The sequence below is a fragment of the Lepidochelys kempii genome, chromosome 8 (genome assembly GCF_965140265.1).
Source record: "Lepidochelys kempii isolate rLepKem1 chromosome 8, rLepKem1.hap2, whole genome shotgun sequence".
NCBI lineage: Eukaryota > Metazoa > Chordata > Testudines > Cheloniidae > Lepidochelys > Lepidochelys kempii.
This window is the reverse complement of record NC_133263.1, coordinates 524,540-551,944: the sequence shown is the minus strand read 5'-3', so window position 1 is coordinate 551,944 and position 27,405 is coordinate 524,540. Positions and strand designations below refer to the sequence as shown.

Sequence of the window (27,405 nt, the reverse complement as noted above, 5' to 3'; positions counted from 1 at the left end):
AATCCAAATTGCTCTGTGTGGGGTCTGAATGGGAGGGCTCCGACACAGGACAAAGCGCAGCCTCCATGAGGAGGGCCCTCAAGTTAATATCCTGCTCCTTTTGGGTTCTAGGTCAAAAGGTTTTACAGATGTGACAACTGTCTTTTCTATGGGATTCCCCCAAACACTTCAAGCAAGGTGTCACTGATAGGCTTGCTGCTTGTCTACCATGGTTTGAAGCTAGGAGAGCGGGGCATGCCCTATTTTGGGACAAAGGCCCAGTCAGGAGTAACTACAGTAAAAGCTGTAAGAAGAAAAGGAGTACTTGTGGCACCTTAGAGACTAACAAATTTATTTGAGCATAAGCTTTCGTGAGCTACACGAAAGCTTATGCTCAAATAAATGTTAGTTTCTAAGGCGCCACAAGTACTCCTTTTCTTTTTGCAAATACAGACTAACATGGCTGCTACTCTGAAACCAGTAAAAGCTGTGTTATCTGGCACTTTACCAACCGGAAAGCTGTAGAAACCGGCATTTCTGATATCTCCCAATATAAAACTTCAAACTAATTACAGGGACTGATGCCAAAGCTAACCGGAATCGACGCTGAAACTATTCAGGACCCAAGTATTTCTGAGAGCAGTCAGACAACACTCGAGTTAGTAGAGAAGAGCTGAATGCTGTTCTTTCTGTTTGTATCTGCCCTTGTGATCAGTTGGTTTATTATGCGGTGTATTATCCTATGTTTATCATAAAATATCAATGCCATCCTACCCTTATGGCATCAAAAATACCAGCAAAAAGCATAAGAGTTATGTCATTAAAACAGAAAATAGATGTTTATACACATCTTGAAAACTGTGAGAACAGGAATGTTTATTCACTTTATTTTATTCTAATTCTTTGAAAATTGGAAATCCATTGGTAATTATAACTCTTAGTTAGCTGGAATTTTTGACTAACCGGCATCTCCCCAACATGCCAGATAACAAAGCTTTTACTGTACTAACTAACCTAACACTTAATGGTTGAGTACCTACAAACTATATACAAAGAAGATAAAGGCTGTAAAGAACTGCTTATGTTCTTGTGATCTGCAAGACAAGGCATTCCAACCAACTAACTGTCACGGGGAGTAAGAAAGGGTGTAGGATTGACAGTGCCTAATATATCAACGCATGAGCGTGGCACCATAGCCAACCCTGCGGATACCGCTAAGGCCAAAGTCTCCTACAACTGTGCACGTGGGTGTGTATATACCTAGAATGGAATCGACATGAGGAAGCATTTGAAGAATCTTTATATGTGGCAGTGAGATGGTGTTCACCAAATGATATTATTGGGCTAACGTTCAGAACATTCTGCTCCAGAGCAGGAAACCTTCAGCCAGAAGGACTGGCAGAACTACATGAAATGTTTGCTATCTGGCATTTCAGCACCAGCTTTCTCCCCTGACAGCAACACATGCATCACTACTCCACTAGTTGGTAATCCTGAAGCAATGGGGAATTTCCATTAGCTTTAATAAGAATCCACCTAGCAGCAGTATTAGGCAAGTCACCCTCCTACCCAGGGCCACACTACATTTTCCCCTCCCTACAGTGGGAAAATTCCTGACTGACTCTCGCATGTTTTCCCCCCAGTTTGAGGCCCCATGATCCTTTCTGGGAACTCAGTACCAAGAGAGTTGATGGGTCCCCGCTTCTGAGCTTACTCCCTTTACTATGTGTCAGTGCAAACTCTTAGGCCTGGATGCACAAAAGAAGTTAGGTGCCTAAGCCCCAGTTTTAGGTTCCACAGTGGTGTACTACAAGTACATCAGTTAGGAGGGTAGGGGAGATTCAGGCCCTTATGCCAGATCCCCCTGATATGGCGTTTCAAAAGGACAGAGTTACTCTTAGACCTCACCCAAAGTTCCTGTTGAAGGTTATTTCAGAGTTCCAGATAAACCAGCCCATTCACCTCCTGTTTGCTTTCCTAAACCTCACTCTATCCCAGGTGAAAAGTAGTTTCACACATTCAATACAGTGAAAGCATTCTGTCTAGACAGAAGATCATTCATAACATGCCCAGGGCAACCTATATCATTCTATGTTGTCACAGGTATCCAAAAGAGTGTCTGGTTGCATAAGAACACGTTATGATTTAGCTATGAAAGGTGCCCTAGGCCATTTTAGAACACATTCCTCTAGGGCAGGAGTGGGCAAACCTTTTGGCCGGAGGGCCACATCGGGGAATAGAAATTGCATGGCAGGCCATGAATGTTCATAGAATTGGGGTTGGGGTGCGAGAGGGAGTGCAGGGTCTGGGGTGGGGCTGGAGATGAGTTTGGGGTGTAGGAGGGTGCTCTGTGCTAGGACTGAGGGGTTTGCAGGGCAGGAGAGGGATCAGGGCTAGGGCAGGGAGTTGGGGCATGGGGAGAGGCTCTGAGCAGCACTTACCTCAAGTGGCTCCCGGAAGCAATGGCATATCCCTTCTCCGGCTCCTACGTGGAGGCGCAGCCAGGCACCTCTGCACGCTGCCCCATCCACAGGCAGCGCCCTTGCAGCTCCCATTGGAGCCTGTAGGAGCCGGAGGGGGCCATGCCATGGCTTCCGGGAGCTGCATTTTGCAGCCCCCAACCCTGCGCCCTGGCCAGAGTGGGGCTGAGCTGCTGCGGCCCCCGACCCAGCGCCCCAGCTGGAGCAGGGCCAAGCCACGTGGTGCAACTCACAGGCCAGCTTAAAACAGCTCGCGGGCTGCATCTGGCCTACGGGCCATAGTTTGCCCACCCCTGCTTTAGGGCTCAGGCAGCCTTTGCTGCCTGCTTGGTGAATACTTCCATAACTGACATATACAGAGCAGCAATGTGGAGATGAGCTATATATTTACCATTGACTGTTCCTTCCTACAGATTGGATGCTCATTTTGGAAGGGCTATCCTGCAATCTCTATTCAAGTAGGACTCTGAGTCCTCAGACTCACCCCTAAGTGGTCACCAAGTGTAGAATCTGTGTGGACAATCACCCAAAGAAGAACAATTCCTTACCCTACAGTAACTGTGGTTCATGATGTGTTGTCCACTTGGCTTCTAGAGCCTGCCCTCCTTCCCCACAATTTCAAAGTCCTACTCCTCTGAGATTCCATAATGATCAAGGAACTGAGGCAGTTGGAGCAGTTCCGCCCTTAATGCCCTTAGATTGGGGGGGCACAAGCTCATGCAGAGAACAACCCCAACGGATACCGCTAGCCAAAAGAACTGTTCTCATGAGCATGGGGCACATGTGCACCAAGAGTGGGATCTGCATGGACAATGTGCAGAAGAACCAAAGTTACTGTAGGGCAACTGTTCTTTACAGCTCCAGACCATGAGCAAGAGGCTCACATAAAAACAGGTTTGTTTCTCTTCTAACAATCTTCCCCAGGCTCTGTCCAACAGAATGCCAAGATAGGATGCAAGTGAAGATACTCTGCCTTTCTCGAACCTCTATCTTCTGGGATGTGCATAGAAACTCCAACCATTCAGCAAACCAAGCACCTGTAGAAATAGCTCCATATACTCAGTTTAGAGAATGAAACTGAACAGCAACTGAGTGACTTGGCTGAAGTCAGACTGCAGGTCAGTGGTCAAACTGACTCTGTTCCAGGCCCGTCTAACCACCACTTCTGTCCCAGGCAGTTCAAGTCCAACCAAGATGCTGCATTAGTTTGAAGGACTCTGACTGCCACACAGGACACTGAACAGGGCTACTCAAATCGGAGCGAGGTAGCTACTAGCCACCTTTCCCCCTCCCTTCCCCTTAATGAACTTATGGAACATTGGATCTTTTCTGCATTTAGTTCAATTGCGTTTGTTATAATGGGAAGGAAATTCGTGCCATGACAATGCCCAGGGACAGTAACATGCCCACTGACATTTAATGAGGTTATTCCCACTAGCTGCTTTGTCACTCACCAGCAAAGCCAAGACATTTATCTGAGCCACAGACCTAACAGCAACCAGTTTCTGGGGAGGCCACTTAAGATGGACACCTCTCAATCCCCAAATGCTGTTTCCCTTTCACGGCAGCAGTGAAGCTGAAATGTCCCTCTTACTGTGCTTGCTTGGGTGCAGCTGCAGAAAAAAGTCCACAGAGAAGCCAGCAGGGGACAATTCTTGCAGTAGGCAGTAGCAGTCCCACTGTGAGGCCCTTGAAAGAAGTTCAGTGAAGTTCAGGGGTAACAGAGCAGAGACAACAAGTTTAAACATGTTTCACCTCAGGCAGACAAAACCCCCTCATCTAGGGAGCAGCTGCTTCTCACACACTTGGAGCGTGACAGTGAGAAGCATAGTGGTTTCTGACATCTCAGCATAGGCACTTCACATTGGTTCCACAATGATCTTTGCCTGCACTGACACAACAGCTAGCTTCAGCTATGGGTTCTCAGGATTTCTGCCTCCAACAGAAGGCAGTACCAGACCGAAGCTTCACAGGAGTGAGGTGGTTGTTTCTGGAGGATGGGTTCAAGTCCCCACTTGCCCTACGGTGGCCCAGAGGGGTATCAGCACAATTCATGGTGTAACTGAAGACAGGTTGAGTGGGGATACTCTCCGTGTGGGAGTGTTGTTGGATGACAGCGATGCAGGGAGGAAGAAGGGAGCAGAGAGCTCTGTAGAGGAGGTTTCCCCTTGGTTGCGTAGTTGTAAAATCTGTCTCAGCAGGGCCTTCCCTTCTTCTCTTGTCTGAAGGGAGTCAGAATACTGCATTAGTAGGTCAATTCCACACTTGAATGTAGGTTGGGGCAAAGAAGCTTCTAAGTCAAATTCAGCAAAAAAGTGAACAATCATGCAACACTACTAGTTTGGCTCTCACTGGGATTGCAAGATACAATATCACATAGTAAAGATGTTGGTTTTACAGCTATTAACAGCAAGGTTTAAGATAAAACCACCCCTCCCCCCCCCGAATATCCTCTTCCCAATCCTTTGATATGTAGGTTACTTGCTTTGCACACCTGATTATCTTGCGTGTCTATACTGCCACCTCACCATAACATCTAGGCACCTTCCACAAAATAGACTGGCAATAGCAAAGACTTTAAGGGACTCGGGCTCTGGTCTTCTCAAGTTCTAGACAGCTTTGCTTGGGAGAAGGGGCAAGTTTTATGCTGGTGATGGCCACAACATCCCCTCCTGTGTTGACATGGAAATGCAGAGCACCCAACTAGGGCCTGAGAGAATCTCAGATTCCACACATGCCAGGATACCAAGTACTTCTGTATTCTTTGCACTGTCAATGTGGAAGAAACACAGGGGATTCCAGGAGCACACTGTACAGTAAGTCCATTAGTTCCTGCAGAAAGATAGCAGGGTTTCCTGCTAGAGATCTGCAGACCACTACAAGTTATTTTTGTACTACTGAATGCCAAGCCAGTGCAACCCTTAGCCCCAGATCTTCAACTAGTTACTAAGAAGCAACAGCAGGAAATAGGTAAGCAGCAGCACTGGGGGGGGTCTTCTCACATAGCTGAAGATCGTCCACTCCAAGTGGATGCAGCCCATGCTCCTTCAACAGAAGGACTGCTCTGACTCCCAGAAGAGATCAAGGTAAGAATCCCCGTAAGAAAGGGACAGTGGCTACTCACATCATTGAATGCACAGCATTTCTGAGCACAGGCAGAGGCTTCATCCCAGAGTTTACACTTGAAGTAATATTGGGCTAGGTAGCGGAAGGCAGTGCTCACCTCCAGGTGCTCCACTATCTCCTACAGCACAGTAAAGAAACAGCAAGAGCTGGTTTGGAAGGTAGTTCTACATCATTCTCCCTCACTTCTCCTTCCTGTCCCCCTACCATTGACTCACCCCACAGGAATAGATATCCTGGATGTATTTGATGTAGCACTGAGCAGCCTGTTCTGATTCATTCAGCTGTTCATGCAGCCTGGGAAAGGAGAGAAAAGGGGTCAAAAACATAGCATGGAAGAGACCCAACAGCAAGAATTTCTGTCTGTCCTGGACAGGCCTTTAGAAAGGGCCTCTCCCAAATAAGAGCAAGTTCTGGACCGTGCTTTACTAGCTGCAGCCAGGCCCAGTCCCCTAGAAGCAGACAGACAACACCCTATGCCTGAGGGACAGGGTAACAGACCACCCACCAGGATAGCAACTAGTTGCTAATATTGCCTGCCAATGTTACTATGGATTTCTAGGTTCTCCAGCTGACAACACATGCAAACAGAGGCTCTTTTTCAGAGCTAGGGCAGGACATTAGGATAGGAATTGCACTTTCCATAGACCTAGGGATACCACTAATAGCACATCTAAATACCTAACCTTACAGATCTCAAAGCGCTTTTCAAAGAACACTGAGAATAAATGCTGAGCCATACTCACTTGGCTAGTTTCACCAATGCCATTTTCTCCACATCTCCCACAGCATAAGCTCTCCAATAACACTGCCAAGGAGGGAAAAGGTCACATAAGCACCTCAGCAAAATGTCTTCTCTAGCCTGCAGTGGGTTCAAGCTGATCACATACAGACCCAGTCACTGCAATGCCCTCAAGCAGAGATGCATGAAGAGGGCTGGTTTTCTGGAAGGCCGCAGCAGACAAATTCACCAACTGCTCACGGCAGCTGGTTAGTGAAGAACTTCCCCTGAAGTCACAATTATAACAGGAACCTGCTAAGATTAGGCCCAGACTGCACACAGCTCCCCACTCCCACCCTGGGATCAAGGTCAGGACTGAATAGCCATTCTGAGCACTATCCCACATCCATTACTTCTTAGGTGTTCAGAGGAAGACAGCTCAGGACGATCTGAAGAACTAACAAGACTTGTGACTCTGTCTGCTTCCCTGGCAGCCACCTGGATGCCCAGCCTGCCCCACAGCACATCTGAGCCCTCAGTTACCTTTTTGGCTTCCACCAGCTGATTGAGTTTCTCATAACACTCTCCCAGAGCAACCAGCATACGGGAATCATTGGGCCTGTGAGAAATAACAGACAGTCAAGCTACCTCAGAACATGGTATTGTCTCAAGCTAACTGAATGATGGACCCTACCACTGAAATCCAGCCCTAAACACACTATCTAACCACACTCTTCTATACCCTGATGATACATGGAGTACTAAACCTTTATTGATGCCTCTAAAGAGACTGAATAGAATCTCTACAGAATGTAATCACTTCAATGAGACTGTATACACTAAGTAATTGATATCTCCTGCACCTCAGCTTATAGCGTTCATTCTGAACTGCCAACAGTTATGGCTGCGTTCCCAGCTTTACCTCAGCTGGTGGGCCCGTCGGTAGTAATACAGACAGTAAAATGGCATCTTGAGGATCTCATAGGTTTGCCCCAGTCCATACCAGGCTCTGTAGTCCCTCTTGTTCACCTCTATTGCATGTCTGCCAAAGAAAAGAGAAAGTGGTGTAAGTGTTCCGAAACAGGCGGGATCCAAAGCAAGTCAGAGTTCACAGGGTTAGGAATATGGACGAACAAAAGAGAGCTCCTAAAAGGCCACAAAAGACACTCCTCCCCTTCCACCCAAATCTGTCACTACTTCGTGCACACCCAAAGGCCATTCTCTGCCTTGCATAGTTCCTGCGCACACACACACACCTATAAGCCTGGATAGCTGCAGATGTGTTCTTCATTTCCATGTACTCATGTCCCATGAGGGTCCAGGCTCCAAGATACCGAGGATTCAGTTTCAAGGCTCTCTGGAAATAGAGTGCTGCTTTTTCATGCTGAGAGCGTAGACTATAGTAATTTCCTAGAGGAAGGTCAGAGGAATAAGGTAAACAGGAAAAAGCAGCAGGGGATTAGGAAACATACAAGCTGCGGCATCTATTATTTTTTCATATAAATTAGAGAAGGGACAAACCTATTACGTCAGATCCAGTTCATTGCATAACTCCAAGCCCCAGTCTGACCTCAGTTTGGTCTCCAATGCTCTTGTCCAATCCATTTCATTTGTGCAAACCAATGAAGCTCCCACCCCTGACCCTGGAAAACTATCCTACAAACTAATAAATTCCACTTATCTATTTGGGTACTAAGTCCCCAGAACCAAACAACAGTATTCCAGTATCTCAGAGCTGCATAGAGAACCCACCACGCCCTTACCAAAGGCCGGCATCATCAACTCTGTGCACTGCCAACGCTGCATTGACTTCTTTTGCTGCTATATCATTTCATCTGCTGTTTTACCATGACTGAGATCTGCTTCAGCCAGCCTAGCCTCAACAGACCTGCTAACAATTCCTGTGGAGAGGGATCAATAAGCCGCCTACCCACTCCCTGAAGCCTGGGTGGCAAACTAGTAGAAGAGCTGCCTCTCACCTATCACACAGCAGGTCTCCACACGATACTTGTCAATCTCACACAGATTGTGAGCCAGGTAGCTCAGCTCAGGCTTCATGCTCTGGTAGAAAAGAAGGAGATTGCTGTGGGGACAAGTGTGACACTACTTCAGAGGGAAGAGGTGGTAGGGAGATTAGAAATGCATACCTAGCATACCAGTCCATGGGGAAGAAGGGGAAAGAAGACAGATGCAAGTTTATGTCCAGAGAGACTTGTTAGCATTCATATGATTGGACAGACTTAACTCAGGTATTCTGCTAAAAAGCCATAAAATGCTTGCTGTGTGAGCTGGTGTAATTTACTGCAGAGGATTGTGGGTGAAAGGAAGGGGTGCTCACCCGGACATACAGCAGGTTGGAGAAGGTGTCCATGTTTTCTATCCTGTATGGGTCTTGTTTTCTTAGTTCATTGAAGATAGAGAGAGCTTTGTCTATATCTGCAGACAGAGGAAGGCAAACATCAGTGAGTGCTGCTGATTAATGAAGTTTGTAGCAGGAAGCACTCCCCTTAGCTGAGTTCACTGACCTCTGATATTGTGGTAGGCAACTGCGATCTGGGAAATGATGTAGGTGCTCTTGGAGAATCCTGCATCAATGAGACTCTGGTACTTCTGCAGAGCCTCTTCTATCAGCTGCAGCTCTGTGTAAATGTGCGCCAGGAAGAACTCCTTCATCCAGGTGTCTGGCAAGGACAGGCACTTCAGCTGGCAAACAAAAATACACATTCAGAGGACAATCCACATCACCTCAATGCCTCCTGCAGAAAAGGGAAAACCATCAGCTCTCTCTTCACCCAGTGGCTGGATCTTTAGAGGACAAAGGGCAACACTTCCCTCCTCCTGCAACAAAGCCTTCTCCTTAGACAGTAACTCCACCCAGCGGTGCAAAGACCAAGAAACAAAAGCGTGAACTAAAGGATTCTATCAACTTAATATCAGACATTTTATAAAAGGAATTCAATCCTGACCACAGATTAATAGACTTTTTTTTTTTAAAGCCAGAAGGGACCCTAGCCCAACGTCCTATATAAAACACAAGCCATAAAATGTCATCCAGTTATTCCTGCGCTGAGCCCAATAACTTACTTGGCTAAAACATATCTTCCAGAAAGACATCCACCATTGATCTGAAGATTTCAAGAGATGGAGAATCCACAGCTTCCTTGGCAATTTGTTCCTATTTTTAAATCATCCTCACTGCTAAAAATGTATGCCTTATTTCTAATTTGAATTTGTCTGACTAACTTCCAAGGATTGTTTCTTGTTATGACCATCTCCACTAGATTAAAAGGCCTTTTAGCACCTGGCATTCTCTCCCCAGTAAGATATTTGTACACGATAATCAAGTCATCTCTTGATCTACCAGATTTTTGTGGCTCCTCTCTGGACCGCTCAATTTTTTCAATACTCTTTAAAATATGGCCACTAAAAAATAAAATAAATAAATAAACAAACAATCATACACAGTATTCCCATATCAGTCTCAGCAATGCCATATCCAGAGGTAAAATCATCTCACTACTCCCTTGTTTACACAGCCAAGTATCACATTAAAGTCCTTTTTGCCATACCATTGTCCTGGGAGCTGATGTTCAGTTGCTGGTCCATGTGAGGGGGTGTACCAACCCCGCACTGGGCCAACAGGGATGGACCAATCACTGTGGGCCCAGGAGGCCGCGCCCTGCTGCACATGCTCCAGGTGGAAGAGCCAGATAAAAGGAGGCAGCCCTGCTCAGTCGGGGCTGGCTGCAGAGGAGGAAAGATGTGTACTGCAGGCTTCTCCAAAGGGCCCGTGACTCTCCAAGCAGCAGAGCCTGTGGACCCGGACTACGCTATGGGCAACTCGCCGACTGCAGAGACTGACAAGGATGCCAAGCTGCCACCAGCTGAGGAGATGCCTGGGATGCAAATTGTGGTAGGAAGTGATCCAGGGGATGCAAAGGAAGCAGATACCTAAACCCTCAGCAGGGGAAGTCCCTGGCTTTATAGGGCCCTGGGTCGGAACCTGGTGGAGAGGGAGAGGCCGGGTTCCCCTACCACACCACACAGATCACTAGGTGTGGCTGCTGTTTGCTCTCAGTCCCAGCCCGGGACTCAGGGACCATAGAATGTCTGTTCTGACCCACCAGGGGCTATAGACGGATTGCTGTTCTGCCCTGCCCCAGAGGCTGATTCCCTAATTGCTACTGTCTGCCCCAGACAGGAAGCTTAAGGGCTACAGATTAATTGTTTGCCCAGCCCTGCCTGGGGGCTGCAGGCTGACCATTGTTCCATCCTACCCAGATGGCCAGAACTCCAACTGTTCTTGTCGACTCCAGCCCAAAGACTCGGGGGCTACTGACTGTTTGCTCAGCCCCACCAGGCGTTCGGAGCCCACTGTACTGCAGTTACCTGATCTAACAGGGAATCCTGACAACTAGGTGGCAGGATGTACAAACCCCGCTCTGGGCCAACAGGGGTGGCCCAGCTCAACAACAGGGCCCCCCCATCACACATGCTGGAGAATGCGGGCAGCGGTTGGGTCCTGCTAAGAAGACTAATATGAGGAGAGCTGAGTGAGAAAACCCCACAGCCACTATGGATACTGACAAGATATTAAAATGGATACTGGAAAGCCAGCAGCAGCAGGCTACCCAACAACAACAAGCAGCCCAGCTGCGACAGCAAATGGCCGCCCAACAACAAGAACAAATGGCCCAGCACTAAGAGCAACAGCAACAGTTGACTAAGGAGCCAGCAGCACAGCACCAATCTCAGCAAGAGCGTGTAGTTCAGCAAATGGAGGCACTCCTGTAACCGAGGGGGACCACCCAGACCTGCCGGGGTGAGCCAGGGTTCGGGGAGCACTCTGACTGGGTTACCAGTGAGGCTGGCCAAGATGGGGCTCGGATACGACCCGGAGGCCTTCTTGGTCACATCTGAGCAGGTTGCCACTGTGGCCCATTGGCCTCAGAGCACTGGGCTACCCCAGTGCCCCACCGTTAACTGGACCTGCACAGACTGCCTATTGGAGTCTAGACCCTACAGAAGCTCTCAATTATGCCAAAGTAAAGGCCGCCATCTTAGACCACACAGGGGTGAACCCCGAAATGTTCCGTCAGGGGTTTCAACAGGAGAGATATCCCTTTGGAGCACGACCCCAGGCAATGGCTCAGAGGCTCTGGGATTATTGCTGGAGGTCTTCAGAACCTGAGAAGTTGACTGGGCCTCAAGCAGCAGAGGCCATAGTCCTTGAGCAGTTTACTCAGATCTTCCCCCCTGGGGAGAAGGAGTGAGTACACCGACATCAGCTGACGACTCTCGCAGAGGCAGTGTCCTTGATGGAGGATTACTTAGCAGCAGAAGGCCCCCTACTTCCATCTCCTAAACCAGGGAGCCCTGGAGGCCACAGGAGGACACAGATGAGAGACAGCTCAAATTCAAAGAAATGGGACCCCGGAGTAGGCCTGGGCCATGAAGGGTAACCTCCTACCTGGGAATTAAGCAAAACCCAGCATGAGACCCCAAGGGGAAGAGGCCCCATCTGGTGGGCCCAGATGAGCACCACAGAACTCCACGATGGAGATACTGAAGGATCGATGTTATGAATGTGGCCAGGAGGGGCACTTAGAATCACAGAATCATGGAATATCAGGGTTGGAAGGGACCTCAGGAGGTCATCTAGTCCAACTCCCTGCTCAAAGAAGGACCAATCCCCAATTAAATCACCCCAGCCAGGGCTTTGTCAAGCCTGACCTTAAAAACTTCTAAGGAAGGAGATTCTACCACCTCCCTAGGTAACGCATTCCAGTGTTTCACCACCCTCCTAGTGAAAAAGTTTTTCCTAATATCCAATCTAAACCTCCCCCACTGCAACTTGAGACCATTACTCCTTGTCCTGTCCTCTTCTACCACTGAGGATAGTCTAGAACCATCCTCTCTGGAACCACCTCTCAGGTAGTTGAAAGCAGTTATCAAATCCCCCCTCATTCTTCTCTTCTGCAGACTAAACAATCCCAGTTCCCTCAGCCTCTCCTCATAAGTCATGTGTTCCAGTCCCCTAATCATTTTTGTTGCCCTTTGCTGGACTCTCTCCAATTTATCCACATCTTTCTTGTAGTGTGGGGCCCAAAACTGGACACAGTACTCCAGATGAGGCCTCACCAATGTCGAATAGAGGGGGACGATCACATCCCTCAATCTGCTCGCTATGCCCCTACTTATACATCCCAAAATGCCATTGGCCTTCTTGGCAACAAGGGCACACTGCTGACTCATATCCAGCTTCTCGTCCACTGTCACCCCTAGGTCCTTTTCTGCAGAACTGCTGCCTAGCCATTCGGTCCCTAGTCTGTACCGGTGCATTGGGTTCTTCCGTCCTAAGTGCAGGACCCTGCACTTATCCTTATTGAATCTCATCAGATTTCTTTTGGCCCAATCCTCCAATTTGTCTAGGGCCCTCTGTATCCTATCCCTGCCCTCCAGCGTATCTACCACTCCTCCCAGTTTAGTATCATCCGCAAATTTGCTGAGAGTGCAAACCACACCATCCTCCAGATCATTTATGAAGATATTGAACAAAACCGGCCCCAGGACCGACCCCTGGGGCACTCCACTTGACACCGGCTGCCAACTAGACATGGAGCCATTGATCACTACCCGTTGAGCCCGACAATCTAGCCAACTTTCTACCCACCTTATAGTGCATTCATCCAGCCCATACTACTTTAACTTGCTGACAAGAATACTGTGGGAGACCATGTCAAAAGCTTTGCTAAAGTCAAGAAACAATACATCCACTGCTTTCCCTTCATCCACAGAACCAGTAATCTCATCATAGAAGGTGATTAGATTAGTCAGGCATGACCTTTCCTTGGTGAATCCTTCAGACATGACTGCCCTTTTATGGCTGCAACTATAGCCAGGTCTGGATAGCAGGCACTCGGGCCTGGAAGAAAGACTCACCCAAATTGATAGTCCCTGTGCGGGTCAATGGCACCCACGTAACAGGTCTTGTCAACTCAGGGTGCAGCCAGACACTCGTGTGGGCCGATCTAATGAAGTCAATGGATCAGACAGAGGCCCCTATATACCTCCAGAGCATCCACAGGTATGTACAGCCGTACCCCCACCACTAAGGTAAAGCCGAGGTGGGCTGTCACGAGGAGACCTGCCAGGTTGGCCTGGCCAAAAAGCTAGCTTATCTCGTGGTCCTAGGTCATGAATGGTGGTGGTTCAGGGAGGTTATACAAAAGTAGGGGCAGTGGCTGCCAGTGGAAACGAACCCAAGATCACGAGCGAGGGAGCTCCAGAACCAAAGGGAAGAGGAAGGACGAGAGGAGGAACTCCCTGATCCTTTACAAGGTCCTGACAGCGTCCCATGGGAGGAGAGAAGCTGGAGGAGGCAGAGCATGAATGGCTGATGGGGACCTCTTCTGAGCAAAAGAACTCTTGGAAATGTTCGGCCAGGTCGGGATACCAAAAGAGATATCGACTGACCTGGGAGCCAACTTTTTGTCCCGACAAATGGAGGAACTGTGCAAGCTACTAAACATCCAGGCCCTGAATACTTCTGTCTACCACTCCCAAATGGATGGCCTTGTTGAGAGGTTCAACAGGTTCAATGCTCTGCAAATTCGCTGAGGATGACCCAAGACATTGGGATGAACTGTTACCCGCCTTGCTGTTCACAGTGCTGGAGGTACCCCAAGCATCCACAGGGCTCTTCCTGTTTGAACTGTTGTATGGGAGGCAACCCAGGGGGATCTTGGACCTCCTCAAAGAGACCTGGGAGGAACAAGAGCCTTGGCTTATGGGGTCAGTTCCATATTTATTGCAACTGCGGGAGCGCCTTAGGAGGCTCGGAGGATTTGTTCATGGGAATTTAATGAAAGAGCAACAGACCCAGCAGCAAAGATACAACTAGGGAACCTGTCTCTGGGCCTTCGAACCCAGCAATCACATCCTGTTGTTACTCCACTCATCCCCGGCCCAACAACATGGCCCCCATCACAGTCCACTATGACGCTTAAAATCTTTTCAGAGTCAGAGGTGTCCAGGATACAGTCCCCCATTCTACAGGAATAACCTGCATTCATTGTTGCTAGATATAGGACCTTATATTTGACTTTATTAAAATGCATTTTGTTTGAATGGGTCCATTTTACCAAGAGATCCAGATTGCTCTACAAACAAGACTGCCCTTTCCTTATTTACCATTCCATCAATCTGTGTGTCATCCGCAGATTTCCAAATTACTGATGAAAATGTTGAATAGTATCAGGCCTCATACGATTCCCTGTGAAACCACATCAGAAACATCTCTATTTGATGAAGACTCCCCTTTGATGAAGACTCCCCAGTTCGCCAGTTCTTAATCCAGTTGAGATGGGCTTTACTGAAATTGTACGGTGCTCTTTTTTTAATATCAGAATGTGATCTAATGTCAGACACCTTATAGAACTGTAAGTATGATACCACCTCTTTGTTCCGTTTGTAGAGCATGTAGCACAATGGGGCTCTGGTCCATGACTAGGGCTCTGAGCAGTGCTTCATTTGTGCCAGGGCTGAGCCCCAGCACCCCTCAGCTTGACAGTTCATAGCCCTGGTATCTCTGGGCTTGCCACATCAGTTATGAAGTAAATCACTGCTTGAGCCCAGGAACCTGTTTCATTACAAATTAAGCACTGGCTCCAAGGCACTGCAGCAATACAGAGAGCTAACAATAAGTTACATCTATGCAGTTACCTTCATCAGCCAAATTTATCATCACTTCAGAAAATGAAATCAGGTTTGTTTGACAAGAGATTTTCCATAATAATAAAACCCAATCAACATACTGAATCAGATTTTCCATTATTTTGTCAGATCAACTGGCCTATTACTATCCAAGTCAGACAGACAGGTACTTTTTGAATATTGGCACAACATTAGCATTCTTCCAGTCTTCAGAAACTTCCCCCTATGCCAAGATTTATCAAAAATTAACATTAACAGGCCAGAGAACACCTCAGACATTTTTGTAGGACTCCTGAGTCCAAGTTATCCAGGCCTGCTGATTTAAAAATATTCACCCCTGGCAGATGCTGTTTAGCATCATCCTTAGTCATTAATGGACTGGAAAGTAGTTCATCCTCATGCAATATGAAATAATTCTGCTTTTTTCCAGCAACAGAACAGAAAACGTATTGAGCACTTCTGCCTTTTCACTAACAATTTTACCATTGGCATCTAGTAATGGGCCTAGACAGAGTTAGGATTTCTTTCATTCCTGATGTACTTAAAAAACTTCTTGATGTCCTTGGCCATGATAGCCAGAGATTTTGCCCTGAAGTTATTAGCTTCCCTTATCAACTTTCTACACTTCAATAAGTGTAGAACCCAATGCATGCGGAAGAACCCAATGCACAGCTACAGACTAGGGACCGAATGGCTAGGCAGCAGTTCTGCGGAAAAGGACCTAGGGGTGACAGTGGACGAGAAGCTGGATATGAGTCAGCAGTGTGCCCTTGTTGCCAAGAAGGCCAATGGCATTTTGGGATGTATAAGTAGGGGCATAGCGAGCAGATCGAGGGACGTGATCATTCCCCTCTATTCGACATTGGTGAGGCCTCATCTGGAGTACTGTGTCCAGTTTTGGGCCCCACACTTCAAGAAGGATGTGGATAAATTGGAGAGAGTCCAGCGAAGGGCAACGAAAATGATTAGGGGACTGGAACACATGAGTTATGAGGAGAGGCTGAGGGAGCTGGGATTGTTTAGCCTGCAGAAGAGAAGAATGAGGGGGGATTTGATAGCTGCTTTCAACTACCTGAAAGGGGGTTCCAAAGAGGATGGCTCTAGACTGTTCTCAATGGTAGCAGATGACAGAACGAGGAGTAATGGTCTCAAGTTGCAGTGGGGGAGGTTTAGATTGGATATTAGGAAAAACTTTTTCACTAAGAGGGTGGTGAAACACTGGAATGAGTTACCTAGGGAGGTGGTAGAATCTCCTTCCTTAGAGGTTTTTAAGGTCAGGCTTGACAAAGCCCTGGCTGGGATGATTTAACTGGGAATTGGTCCTGCTTTGAGCAGGGGGTTGGACTAGATGACCTTCTGGGGTCCCTTCCAACCCTGATATTCTATGATTCTATGATTCTATGAATAACTTCTAATTTATATTGACTGCTGTCTACTTTTCCATTTCTTGTTATCTTTTGTTTCTAAGTGTTGCCTTCACTTACATAGGGGGTTGGACTCAGATGGAAAAGTCAAAGATAAGAAAAATCTGTACCAGATCCTGCCTGCAGTAAAGCATTCCAGACTACATGGCAGTAAATAGGTGCAGCATAGCAGCAGTTTCAAGAAGATAAACAATGTAAAGGGTCCCTTGCCTATCTGATGAGCTTCTGAACTAAGAACAAAACCAAGTGCAATGCCAATTCCAGGATATTAGTTTTGTGGTATAAGACAATGGTTGATGGAATAAAGCTAAATTTTACCATCTCTTTGTCTGTGATCAGATTACAGAGCTCCAACCAGGCTCCCCAGTGCAAAGGCAAAACATGGGCAGCTTCAACAAACACATCAATGGCCTCTTTCACCAGGTCCAGCTTCCGCAGCACAACGCCATACCTGAGCAGAGAAAGATACCAGTATAACTCTTTGCATCACCCACCTCTACTAGCTGTACCCATCTAGTCATAACCTCAAACAAGTGACAGGGCTACAAGAAAGGAAAAATCAAATTCCCCAGTGACAAATTCCCCCTTATGGTGAGCAAAAGCACTAGAGTTCAGTTTAACAGGAGCCTCTTACTTCTTTATTCTGTAAAAATCAAATTGAAATAGCAAAAAACCAAGCCACAGAATATAAACTTTGAGCCCTATTTGAATTTTTCATAGTGGTTTCAAAATGGTACAGAGACAAGCATTAAAAAGTCACCCTTCTGGCAATTTTTGATCAATCTCACTTTTCTTTGTCCCCCATTTTGCAAAATACCTATTTTATGCCGGAACCTGTCTTTTGGCCACATGGTTACTTCTCCCATGTTGATTCCTTTAATACCAGTTATACATAGGTAATGTTTGTCTATAGAAACTTTCATAAAATTTTAGCAGAGAGCTGTGAAATAGGAGGCCAGGAGTTCAAATCCCATGCCTCCTAACTGGTTGAATTCTCATGCAATTAGCTAACCTTATCATTGAATAAGGCCATAAACCCCAACCTAAAACCCAGGGAAGAGTTTCTGAACACACCACATTTTTAAAAATAACTTAGCAGAGAGCTTATGCAAGGTCATTGCAGGCCCACAACCGGGGTCTCTAACAAGACTAACAACTGCTCCTGGCCCACCTGCTTCCAGGAGTTCATGAGAGGGTACAGAGTGTTTCCACACACTCCTTCAGAGGCTCCCTTCGGCCAACAAGTTATGTCTTCATTACTAACACAGAGGGTTACTCTTGCTGTACTTACAGTACTGTATGGTTAAAAATCGACTTGTTTAAAAAAATTAAAATGGAATTTTATTCAAATCATATTTTTTCATTTTATTTATAGTAAATTCTTTTTAAAATCAAGGTTTTAAAAATGAAATCTGAATTTAATACAAAATATGTTAAGGCCTTAATTTATTATAATCTCTTAAAAGATTTAAATAAAATAAATATGCTGAATCCATGAACCCCAAAAATCTTTGAGTTAAAGGCTGTTTTTCTAAATAAAGGAAGAATTTGGGGAAAACCATCTAACTTTTGAGGTCAAGCTTTATAAATATGGTACAATAGGTCATGCACAGTATTATGGTCTTGCTTTGTTTAATAAAAATATATTTTACATTATATTTTGTGTGTTTAATTAAAGTCCAGTTACTATCCTCATGCAGCTTGGCACAAATCATGAGCAAAAAGTTAATTATCTAGTAAATAAGCAATGTGTCATTCACCATTTTTTATCATATTAAAAACAAAGTTAATTAATAAGAACCTGAAAATATTAAGCTATATAATTGCTTAAGTGTATATAGTTTTAGTATACCTTCCCTGGTAGCAAAGAGATATACCAAAGTTAGTGTAAAGTCTCTATTTAGTTGTAAACCTACATGTTTTAATGGTTATATCAACCAATGAGAACACATCTTATTTAGAAAATAAGATGTACAAATGGAAGCATTAATTTATATCATCAATTTAAATCAAGGCTTTCCATTTGGTGATTTCAATTGTGATTTCAATTGTAATTTAAATCAGTCCACCCTGTTACAGCAATTTTTAAACAGGGATAAAATGTACAAAGTAGTGCAGTTTCCCCCATATTCCCCAGCAGGGGCAGTTTCCCTTCTCTCTGAATCTAGAGAGCCATGAACTGAGGTACAGCAAAGCTGTGTGTATGTGTGAGATATATATATATATATTTAAAAACAAACAAACAAACAAACAAACACACACAAAACACCACATACACACAGCTAAGAAATTAACAGACAAAAAGCCCCCTAAATTTAGTGGCATTTACTTTTGCATCAGGACATACTATTGGCCCCAAACCTTAAGAGAGTGGAAATAAGTTAAGGGAAAAGACTTCTCAGTATGAAGATGGAAAGGAGTATACAATGCTGTCAAGAACACATCCACACACAGAGTAAGACACTCACTTCCATCTCCAGATATCAAAAAGCATTATGAATCACAACTTCAAACTTGCACTCTAATACAAAATCTTAGGCAATGATGGATAGGAATACATTAGTCTTTCCTTTTAATGTGGATAAGGCATGTCCTGCTGCAATCTTACCAGCCACTAAACAAGATGTTTGCTAATTCTCCAAAAAGATACTACTTCTCCCTGAGGAAAAGGGAAGAGGAAGAACAGAGTGCTCCAGAGGTTACTGCATCCCCATCCCACCTCCTCAGGGAAGGGTTCATATGAAAACTCCCAGACAGACACTTACAGATAAAGGCCAAAACCATCCAGCTCCTGTGCTTTGTGTTTTTTGCTAAGCTCCACCCTTAGCTCTCTTAGTGCTTCATTCTTCACCTGTCCTTTCTCCAAGGGGCCTGCAAAAAGAAGTACACAACTGACTTTCAGGATCCTTCACTGGCTTGTGGCTTCACTAGTTTAGAGAATCAGACTTTTGAAGACCAGAAAAGTACCATTGCAATCACCTAATCTAATCTCATGCACAACAGGCCACAGAATTTCACCTAGTAATTGCTGTATCAAGTCCATAACTTCTGGTGGAATCAAAGCATCTTTTAGAAAGACATGCAGTCTTGATTTAAAGACATCCAAGTAATAGAGAATCCACCACATCCTTTGGTAGTTTGTTCCTATAATCACCTTCACTGTTAAAAATAATGGTACTTATATACTAATCAAGTCACCTCAATGTTTTTGGTAAACTAAACTGATTTTAAAATGTTGACACCAGGATTGAACATAGTATTGCAGTACTGATCTGACCAGTACTGTACACAGGAGGTAAAAGTCACCTCCCCCTGTTTATACATCCCCTCCCGTATATACATCCAAGGAACACATTAGCTCTTTTTGCTACAGTATCGCAGTTGCTTGTCCATTGTGACCTCTAACCCTTTTCAGTCACAGGTGTGTAGGCCTGGTCGCTTCTAAGGCCAGATCTCCTCTGCCACACAGGCTGTAGAACTTCCCCAAAATAATTCCTAGACCATATCTCTTAGAAAGACATCCAACCCCCCCCCCCTTCTTTAAGGGTGACCTACTTTCTTTAGGAATGGGTCAGCCATTGAGAATCTGTGGCAAACGCCTTTAGGAATACGAGACCATGTATAGGCCCAGCAGACAGAGCTACACTGCCCAACCAGTGTCTCTCAGGACAGAAAGCAAATATGGTTTACATAAGAGATGTTGGCAGTTCTGTTTTCATTAGCTTGGGTTCTCTGTTCCAGGTGAAAAAGCAGATCCTTACCCAGACTATCCACTGTTTCATCATCTTTCTTCTTTTCTCCTGACTGTAAAAAGAGAAGAAAAAAACCTAGTTTTACAATACATTATTCCACAGATTGCAGTATAATTCTGCGAACAGCATCCGAGTCTAGCTCCCAACAGCACCAACAAAAAATTACATTAGGTTTAGCAAAGAAACAAGGGATTAACCTGGCTTTCTAGATTGTTGCTGGAAAGAGAATAAGTGGAAGACTATAACCCGCAAGGCTCTGTGGGAAGACAGAAGGGGCAAATTCAATATTAAAGGATAGCTTTCCTCATTATCTTACCAGGTATCTGGAGTACATGTACAAGAAGTAGGCCTTCTGGCTCTTGCATCCCCGCAGAAAGTATGCGGCCCTGTCATACTCCTTCAGATCGAAATAAGACTTAGCTAATGTGTAAGCATCCAAATCACGAGCATCCTCCTAAAGAGGAGAGAGTTCATTGGAAGTCGTCTCATGGTGACGAATGGTTAGGAAGGAAAAAAGGAATACACTGCTCTGGAAGCTCAGATTTAATTCTCTCTGCCACACCAAATAAAAATTGAATACTTTCAGACATTCTCCCCAACCCCTCATTTCATCCCAACCACCCAGTTCTTTAATGTAATCATTTAAATCTTAGTTTGAAACAATGTATCAAACAGTGAAATCCAGAAAATAAAATATTAAGTGATCAACCACAAGAATAGATGAGTTAGCTGAATGCCGAGCACGAATGAATACAGAGTATAACTTTAGGTGGGGGGGAAGGGAGAGACAGGGGAAAGCAAGTAATTTAACTGAGGATTTCAGACTGCAAATTTAAATTTAAAGCCAGAGAACTCTAAAAATCTCCTTCATTATACTGCCTCCATAGAGCCTTATAACGCATCAATTATAAACTAAATTGGTGTAGTCAGAAACCAGATTATCTTTTGCAGAAGCACATCTTTAATCATTGCCCAATTATTGCCCCACTCTCCCTACAAAATGGTGGAGGCCTGTACACAATTTGTTTCTTGCAGAATGGTCTTGAGCCACTGAAAATGCTGGTTAACAATAGTCTACAAGTTTCACATTAGGAATTTTTTCTTCTTGGCTTATACTGATTTTGGTTTTTAAAAGAGTGGGAAAAGTTGTGAATAATATTAATAACCATGATTTCCACGTTCAGTCTGCATAATGTGATTTACTATGTCATTTTATAAATCAGTGGTATGCCCTCACTTGGAAAACTGTTCAGTTCTGATCACTCCATACTAAAAAAAAAGATACAAAAGAAACAGAAGCGGTCTAGAGACAGGCTAGGAAAGTTAACAGAGACCAGAAGACTTCCATGTCAGAAATTAAGATTAGAACCGTTCAGAGAAGAGATATGACAGGGATAGGTAGGATTAGGAAGAAATTTCCCCTGTAATCAGGTATTCCACAGCTTTACAGAGATTATAGCTTCCTTTGATCCCTGTAGAAAACAGGACAATGTACTAGATGCATCACTGATAGGTTACAGCAATAACTACATTCTTGTTTTTATGATTTTAACTTTGCTGCCTTAATGCTGTGTTAACAGGTTTTGTTCGCATTTGGACGACCTTGAAAAATGGAGTAATAGATATAAGATGAAATTTAATAGTGCAAAGTCATGCACTTAGAGACTAAAAACAAGAATTTTTGCTGTAAACTGGGGACTTACCAGTTGGAAGCAACAGAGGAGTAGAGAGACTTGGGTGTATTGGTGGATCACAGGATTACTATGAGTCAACATGATGCAGCCATGAAAAAGGCTAATGCAATCTTAGAATGCATCCAGTGAGGTATTTCCAGGAGAGACAGGGAACTGTTCGTGCCATTATACAGGGCATTGGTGAGATCTCATCTGTAATACCACGTGCAATTCTGGTCTCCCACATTTAAGAGAGAGGAATTCAAACTGGAACTGGTACAACGAAGGGCTACTAGGATGAGCGGAGGAATAGAAAATCTACTTTATGCGAGGAGACTCAGAGAGGTAGAAGCGAAACTCAAACAGCTTAATGGGACTAAATCGGGGGGCCCAGATAATCTTCATCCAAGAATATTAAAGGATTTGACAAATGAAATTGCAAGCCCATTAACAAGAATTTTTAATGCATCTGTAAACTCAGGGGTTGTACCGTATGACTGGAGAATTGCTAATATAGTTCCTATTTTTAAGAAAGGAAAAAAAAAAAAAAAAGTGATCCGGGTAACTACAGGCCTGTTAGTTTGACATCTGTAGTATGCAAAGTCTTGGAAAAAATTTTGAAGGAGAAAGTAGTTAAGGACATTGAGGTAAATGGGACAAAATACAACATGGTTTTACGAAAGGTAGATCGTGCCAAACCAACCTGATCTCCTTCTTCGAGAAAGTAACAGATTTTTTAGACAAAGGAAACGCAGTGGATCTAATTTACCTCGATTTCAGTAAGGCGTTTGATACGTTGCCACATGGGGAATTATTAGTTAAATTGGAAAAGATGGGGATCAATATGAAAATTGAAAGGTGGATAAGAAACTGGTTAACAGGGAGACTACAGCAGGTCATACTGAAAGGAGGTTACTAGTGGAGTTCCTCAGGGATCAGTTTTGGGACCAATCTTATTTAATCTTTTTATTACTGACCTCGGCACAAAAAGTGGGAGTGTGCTAATAAAGTTTGCAGATGATACAAAGCTGGGAGGTACTGCCAATTTAGATAGAGACCGGGATATCATACAGGAAGATCTGGATGACTTTGTAAACTGGAGTAATAGTAAAAGGATGAAATTTAATAGTGAGAAGTGTAAGGTCATGCATTTAGGGATTAATAACAAGAATTTTAGTTATAAGCTGGGGGCACATCAGTTAGAAGCAACGGAGGAGGAGAAGGACCTTGGAGTATTGGTTGATCACAGGAAAGCTATGAGCTGCCAATGTGATATGGCTATGAAAAAAGCTAATGCTGTCTTGGGATGCATCAGGCGAGGTATTTCCAGTAGAGATAAGGAGGTTTTAATACCATTATACAAGGCACTGGTGAGACCTCACCTGGAATACTGTGTACAGTTCTGGTCTCCCATGTTTAAGAAGGATGAATTCAAACTCGAACAGGTACAGAGAAGGGCTACTAGGATGATCCGAGGAATGGAAAACCTGTCTTATGAAAGGAGACTCAAGGAGCTTGGCTTGTTTAGCCTAAGCTAAAGAAGGTTGAGGAGAGATATGATTGCTCTCTATAAATATATCAGAGGGATAAATACCAGAGAGGGAGAGGAATTATTTAAGCTTAGTACCAATGTGGACACAAGCACAAATGGATATAAACTAGCCATTGGGAAGTTTACACTTGAAATTAGACAAAGGTTTCTAACCATCAGAGGAGTGAAATTTTGGAATAGCCTTCCAAGGGAAGCAATGGGGGCAAATGACCTATCTGGCTTTAAGATTAAACTCAATAAGTTTATAGAGGAGATGGTATGATGGGATAACATGATTTTGGCAATTAATTGATCTTTAAATATTCACGGTAAATAGGCCCAATGGCCTGTGATGGGATGTTAGATGGGGTGGGATCTGAGTTACTACAGGGAATTCTTTCCTGGGTATCCGGCTGGTGAATCTTGCCCATACGCTCAGGGTTCAGCTGATCGCCGTATTTGGGGTCAGGAAGGTATTTTCCTCCAGGGCAGATTGGAAGAGGCCCTGGAGGTTTTTCACCTTCCTCTGTAGCATGGGGCATGGGTCACTTGCTGGAGGATTCTCTGCTCCTTGAAGTCTTTAAACCATGATTTGAGGACTTCAATAAGCTCAGACATAGGTGAGAGATTTATCGCAGGAGTGGGTGGGTGAGATTCTGTGGTCTGCATTGTGCAGGAGATCAGACTAGATGATCATAATGGTCCTTTCTGATCTTAATATCTATGTAGAGCTTGGCTTGATTAGCCTAACCAAAAGAAGGCTATGGGGAGATAGGATTGCTCTCTATAAATACCTCAGAGGGATAAATACTAGGGAGGGAGACAAGTTACATTAAGGATCAATGTTGACACAAGAACAAATGGAAATAAACTGGCTATCAAGAAGTTTAGGCTTGAAATTAGATGAAGTTTACCATCAGAGGAGTGAAGTTCTGAAACAGTCTTCCAATGAGAGCAGTGGGGCAAAAAACCTAACTGGCTTCAAGACTGAGCTTGATAAGTTTGTGGAGGGGATGCTATACTGAACTGCCTACAACGGCACGTAGCCGCTCTGCAACTAATAGCTGCAAATATTTTCAACGGACAGTAATGGGACACTAGATGGGGAGGACTCTCTGTTACTACAGAGAATTCTTTCCCAGCTGTTGGGTCTTGCCTGGGACACTAGATGGGGAGGACTCGCTGTTACTACAGAGAATTCTTTCCCAGCTGTTGGGTCTTGCCAGAATGCCCAGGGTCCAATCGACTGTCATATTTGGGGATGGGAAGGAATTTTCGCTCAGGCCAGATTGGCAGAGACCCTAGGGTTTTTTTCACCTTCCTCTGCAGCATGGGGCATGGGTCAATCAGAGGTCTGAGCTCTAGTAAATGGTGGATTCTCTGTAACTTGAAGTGTTTAACTCAACCAGAGGTTATTGGTCTATTACAAAAGTGAGTGGGCAAGGCTCTATGGCCTGCAACATGCAGGAGGTCAGACTAGATGATCATGATGGTCCCTTCTGGCCTTGAAATCTATGAATCTACTGTTAGATGTATGGCTTAATATATTGTTACAAAAGAAAGACATAAAATTCTGGGAATTTACGCTATGGTTCCCAGAACAACTTTCAGCCACTCTGTGTGTGTACACACACACACACACACACACACACTAAAGCAGCAGTCCTCAAACTTTATTGCACTGTGACCCCCTTCTGACAACAAACATTACTACATGACCCCAGGAGGGGGTACCGAAGCCTGAGCCCTCCCAAGTGGGGGGCCAAAGCCGGAGCCCCACTGCCCCGGGTGGGCAAGCCGGCCAAAGCTGAAGCCCAAGGGGGCCTGTAACCAGAACCCAGCCATCCAGAACTGATCTTGGGCTTCAGCTTCGGCCCCGGGCCCCAGCAAGTCTAACACCAGCCCTGGCAACCCCATTAAAACTGTGGGTTCCCAACCCACAGTTTGAGAACCGCTGTACTAAAGCATTCTCTTAAGGTAACAGTATACATTGAAATTAAGTACACATAAATGGAGAGCGAGTTATGGTTGTTATGGGACTCAAATTTGAAATTTCTGATTTTGTGGAATGCACTTCTATAAGGTTGTTTTAATACACATTTTTACAGTTTTCTTGTTTAAAAATAACTAAGAATAAAGTACAAATGATTGCATATTAGAATAAATCTCCCACATGTATCTGGATACTGTCCTTAGTGTGACTTTAGATCATCAAGGATATCAACTAACTGTCCTAGTTCCAACCATTCATATTTTATTTTACAGCCTTGGCAAAATATATTCCTCAGTAAAGACTAGGAAAAGGCTCGGGTTGAACGTGATGTTGAAGAGTTTTTGGCTAGCCGAATACAAATAAAAACACCTGAAATGTTCTTGAAGTGAAAGACACCATCATCTCTCATATATATTTACAGATACGTAAAGAAGAGCTGAAGAGAAAGCTAATTTTCCAATAGAAATTCACCTTTGGGCAGAGAACAAGCTTTCCCAAATATGAGCTCAAAGAGTAATTGTTTTGGAAAGTTTAACACCCATCTGAGAAAGGGCTCTCAATGCAAAGCCCTCTACACTACAGGGAGCGGCCCTCAATTAGTTATAACATGATTCTATTCCGCAGCACAGGTAAGACCTCAATCGTATTCCCGAGACCAACAATTTTAAACTTGTGTCCGGAGTTTTATGGTAGTTCAGAAACATAGCTAACGTACTATCTATGTTACAAACTTGGATAGCATTGTGACTAAGTCAAGGAACAAGAGTGTGATAAGATGGTCTCCCCCCTTGGTCGTAATACAGCAAGGGCAACAACACAGCAGTCCTAATGCACCGGTAATAAAAATGGAGTTGCCACTGTCAAATGGAGCATAGCAAGAAGCGCTACTAGCCCTTGAGATCTCCTCGCACAGGACCATTCACGTAGAATCGTAGTTAGAAGGGACCTCAGGAGGTCATCAAGTCCAACCCCCTGCTCAAAGCAGGACTGATCCCCAATTTTTGCCCCAGATCCCTAAATGGCCCCCTCAAGGATTGAACTCACAACCCTGGGTTTAGCAGGCCAATGCTCAAACCACTGAGCTATCCCTCCCCCCATATTAAAGGCAAAACATTTTGGGTGTAAGGGAACAGAGAGACAGCCCCTTCTGCCCCTTCTACTCAATTGATCTTAAATCTATTCCAAATCAAAGAGAAACAGCCCCTTCTGCTCATTGCTGGCTGTTATCATCGTCTTTGCATCCCTACCTCTGTGAGCGCAGGAGCCGCAGGCAGCTCGCTCAGAGGCAGAGGATCCAGGGCAAACGCCAGCTCAGAGGCCCTGAAACCAAGAGACCTCAAACACATTAGCCCCCCGCAGAGCGCAGCGCGCACACATCCCCAGCCCTCACGCAGGCACGGCGCCAGGCCCCACGGCCCCCCACCCCAGAAGCAGCTGGGCAGGGCTCAGCAGGGACCCCAGGCACCTGGCATGCCCGAGCACCGGGGAGGAGGTACTGGCAGCGGGGCAGACGCACACCAACACCCTCCCCATGGCTCCCCGGTTCCCGCTGTGCCGCGCGCCCCCGTCACCATTTCCCGCTGTGCTGCAGGCCACGCTCGCGGCTCCGCTCCGCCACGCTCAGAAGCTGCTTCTTGATCTCCCGCAAATCAGAGAAATCGCAGCTTCCCAAACCGGGAACAACGGCAGTAGCCGCCATCTTGCCCATACTTTCTCCGACCAATCACAGCCCGACATCCTCAACGCGCTTAGCGGCACTAACAACTATTATTTCTATTGGGCAGCAGCCCGCGCCTCTCATCCAGTCAAAGTGGGAGACGCAGATTCCTGACTGCTGATTGGCTGAGAAATGGAATGGTTTGGGCGAGAGATCTGAAGGGTGTAAATTGCGCCCCCCTTGGGCGCCTCCCTCCCTCGGTGGGGAGTCGGGGTTAGGCTGGGCTAGGGCTTGTCTGGCGAGTCATTGCCCCCCCTCCTTCCCACAGCGTGACCCTGCACCTCTTGGAGCCCCCTC

At 45.3% G+C, this 27,405-nt stretch overlaps 1 protein-coding gene across 2 annotated transcripts; it reads right to left on the bottom strand.

Moving 5' to 3' along the window:
• Nucleotides 1–431: 431 nt before the first annotated feature.
• Nucleotides 432–27,112, bottom strand: CDC23 (cell division cycle 23). 2 transcript variants are annotated; one of them, XM_073355029.1, is made up of 16 exons: nt 26,963–27,112; nt 26,639–26,711; nt 20,511–20,648; nt 20,204–20,246; nt 19,208–19,313; nt 16,761–16,893; nt 8,829–9,006; nt 8,642–8,739; nt 8,283–8,364; nt 7,560–7,713; nt 7,226–7,345; nt 6,847–6,922; nt 6,329–6,390; nt 5,801–5,879; nt 5,584–5,703; nt 432–4,681 (listed from the first exon to the last, which is right to left on the bottom strand). In XM_073355029.1, exons 1-16 carry the CDS (start codon nt 27,097–27,099, stop codon nt 4,511–4,513), a joined length of 1,770 nt encoding a protein of 589 aa, XP_073211130.1. In that variant the 5' UTR covers nt 27,100–27,112; the 3' UTR covers nt 432–4,510. The 2 variants fall into 2 exon arrangements, with proteins under 2 accessions (XP_073211130.1, XP_073211131.1); XM_073355030.1 differs by lacking the exon at nt 26,639–26,711 and having other exon boundaries at nt 26,963–27,029.
• Nucleotides 27,113–27,405: the final 293 nt, after the last annotated feature.